The 3,106-nt window shown below is 46.4% G+C and overlaps 1 protein-coding gene across 1 annotated transcript; it reads left to right on the top strand.

The window, feature by feature from the left end:
• The first annotated feature begins 537 nt into the window (after positions 1–537).
• On the top strand, positions 538–2,587 carry LOC147622307 (E3 ubiquitin-protein ligase RING1-like). The gene has a single exon (XM_086823409.1). The coding sequence runs from the start codon at positions 939–941 to the stop codon at positions 2,151–2,153; it is 1,215 nt and encodes a 404-aa protein (XP_086679535.1). The 5' UTR covers positions 538–938; the 3' UTR covers positions 2,154–2,587.
• The last annotated feature ends 519 nt before the right edge of the window (positions 2,588–3,106 follow it).

Here is a 3,106-nt window from a genome sequence, read left to right as displayed (position 1 = left end):
ATCCTTGCTTGTTAATTGTCTTGTCTTTGCATGAGAAGTGCTCATGCATCCTTCCCATTGTTTTATTAGGAGTCCTCTTGCCTTTCCCTCCTTCATTCCTCCTCGTAAAAAATGCCAATGCAAAAACCATTTACTGAGGACTATTGCTATGGCTAAAAGGTGGCCAAATCACCTCCAACTTCTACCAACTTGTGGCCAGATGGCGAATTTGTGAGTATGTAGGTGCTAGTAATGTGACACCATGTCATTCGATGTACCACTAGTAGCAATGGCAATGGCCCTTTGGTGGCTAGTCTAGCCATACCATTTAAGTGGTCATATCTCGTCTTTGAGGATCAATATAAGTGGTCAAATCAATGCATGTGATTGTAAGTTTATTAGCCTAGGTGTGCGAATCATCCATATAATAATTGAGCTTCCTCTCATGTCATCGATAGAGCTCCATCTTCATACCAAAAGGCGCAATAAAAAAAGTGCAAAAAAATAAAAATAAAAATTGGCCCTCCGGTGGTCGTTTCACACACCGCACTTCCTTGAATGGGCGCCTGGAGGTAGGCCTCATGTCGTTTCACGACATGGGTGCCCTGTAGGCATCTCGCAGTCAATGTTGTCAAAGCTTCGGCTAAGACAACCGACCTCTCTGTTGCCAAACCCTAAGTCCATCTTCACGATCTGAATCCATTCGCAGGCGACCTGATTTTCTCAGATACATAGGCTTCTGAGCATCGATCAGGCAAGTATTACGCTTGCACAGTCGTCTCTGATATTGCTCAAATCTAGGGTTGGGTTAACTTACAACAGACGGTCGAATTTCACATGAGTGTTAGCTCACAACAGACGGTTAACTCGCCGTACAGGCATCTCTTGATCCTGTTCTGAGCCAAGGTTAGGGTTATTTTGCAACAGAGGGTCAATTCCCCGCACAGCAGTTTCCTTTGATGGCATCTAACGGTGGGCAACTCTACTACTGCCACCCATGCGCCAGGCCTGTACAACCGGCTAACCCTAGTGAACTGATCTGCCCAGACTGTAATGATGATTTCTTGGAAGAGTGGGCAGGCCCTGGGGCAGATGCACCTGCTGCGGCTGCAGATCCCCCAGGAATGGATTTCAATGCATGGGACTACATGGCCCCGGGTTTTGGCCAGCTATTGGAAGACATGTCATCCTTCCTCACTCACATGCACATGGCTCAAGCAGCAGATGCCGGAGGTATGGGGGCTCGTGTCCCATTTGGCACTGACCCCAGCAACATCAACCCCATACTTGTCCTTCGTGGCCAGATACAGAACCTGCTCAGTATGCGTAATGGTGATTTTTTATTTGACAATGCTGCACATGGAACCTCTCGGCGATTGCCTGGCAGCATCGGTGACTACTTCATTGGTCCCGGTCTTGAACAGCTCATCCAACAGCTGGCTGAAAGCGACCCTAACAGGTATGGGGCTCCCCCAGCATCTAAATCTGCAGTTGAAGCCTTGCCCACCATTAGTATCTCTGAGGACCACTTAGGGACGGATGCTGCACAATGTGCTGTGTGCAAGGATGAGTTTGAAATGGGTTCTGAAGTCAAGCAGATGCCATGTAAGCATTTGTATCATCCAGATTGCATTCTCCCCTGGTTGGCTCAGCACAATTCTTGTCCTGTGTGTCGACATGAATTGCCCACAGATGACCCCGACTATGAACAAGCATGTTCTCAGGGGCTTAGAGCAGCATCCTCTTCTGAGACTGCATCTTCGGGAGGTGTACAAGAAGGGGGTGAAAGAGGTCCTGGGGGGTTTTCGATCCAAGGTATTCCAAGACAATTTCTTGTGGGGAGGCTCCCTGCAGAGACCAATACCGTTTCACAACAGCAACAGCAAAGTGTCTCTCCACAAGATGGTAACAGCAGAGGCACGGAAGGAGGGGGGACGGGGACAGGAAGGCGGTTCTCCATTTCCATTCCATGGTTTAGGGGGTTCACAACCACGTCTCAGTCCCCTGCCAATGCACAAGCAGGAAGTGCAAGCCAATCAAACAGTGCAGAAACAGTTTCCAGTGGGCCAGTTGGGGGCAGAAATGACGCCACTGGGCAAACATTAAGAAGTTCTAGGGCTGATGAAGATGGTGACACTGTAATGTCGGAGACAAGGCAAGAAGACCTGAATTAGCCAGAATGTTACCTGTACATGGTCTTCAGGTAAGGAGGCAGTGGCCATTTGTTTTTTCTGTTTCTTGTCTTGTTTCAGCTTCAGGTTTGGTTGCGAGGCCCTATAATAAGCTGCAACCTTGGCAACAGGCATTTACCTGGGTAAACTTTTGAATAGTTTTTGCTGTGCATGATGGAGTTGGTGGATTAAAGCGTTGTGAAGCAATCTCTTATGACCTGATCTCTTTATGCGATATACAGAGAGAAAATGTAAATTGTTGTGGATGTTATTTTGATGTAGCATTTGATGTTGGGGTTTTGGCTCGTGCACTCCAAATGCAGACAGACAGTCATGCACGTTGTATTTTGATGGTGTTATAGCTACTAGATGTTGCTGTCCCTGTACATTTGTAGCATGTGATTTTATAATCTTTTTGCAACACCTATTCTTTATCTTCGGAGGGTTTGCATTTTTGCTAAAGAGTTTGAACAGGTTTGCAATGGCCAGTTCCAATTTATAAAGGTCATAAGTAATTGGGAAGTGTGTATGTCCTCCCTGCTTGCATCATCACACCCTTGTACTAGTGCATGTGCACTATGTATGCATCACTGGGTGCACTAGGCTGTGGATACACAGCATGTCCATGCGCAACACATGCAGTCCACCAATACTGTCAAAAACAAGGAAAGCAAGTCATGATCGATGCTGAAGGAAACAAGCTTGATTACTAGCATGATGAACTCAATGGATGAAAATTTTAATACAGGCTATCTTTATAGAAAGATGGAACCAAGGGTTCACTATTCTTTCTACCTCTTGATCATCCGCATGGCACTTGACTTTTGACTCCGATCATGGGACGTTTGGCATCATTGCTTACATGGCAAGTGGTGTCGAGACATAGATTGCACGTTATGGTTTGATATGACTGCTAGATGCTCAGTAGTTGGACAGTATTTGTAATCCCTGTGGCT

The sequence above is a fragment of the Cibotium barometz genome, chromosome 29 (genome assembly GCF_041138505.1).
Source record: "Cibotium barometz isolate CiBa-2024 chromosome 29, ASM4113850v1, whole genome shotgun sequence".
In the NCBI taxonomy this organism is placed as follows: domain Eukaryota; kingdom Viridiplantae; phylum Streptophyta; class Polypodiopsida; order Cyatheales; family Cibotiaceae; genus Cibotium; species Cibotium barometz.
Note: the sequence above shows the minus strand (reverse complement) of the source record. Positions and strands in the feature narration are given on the sequence as shown.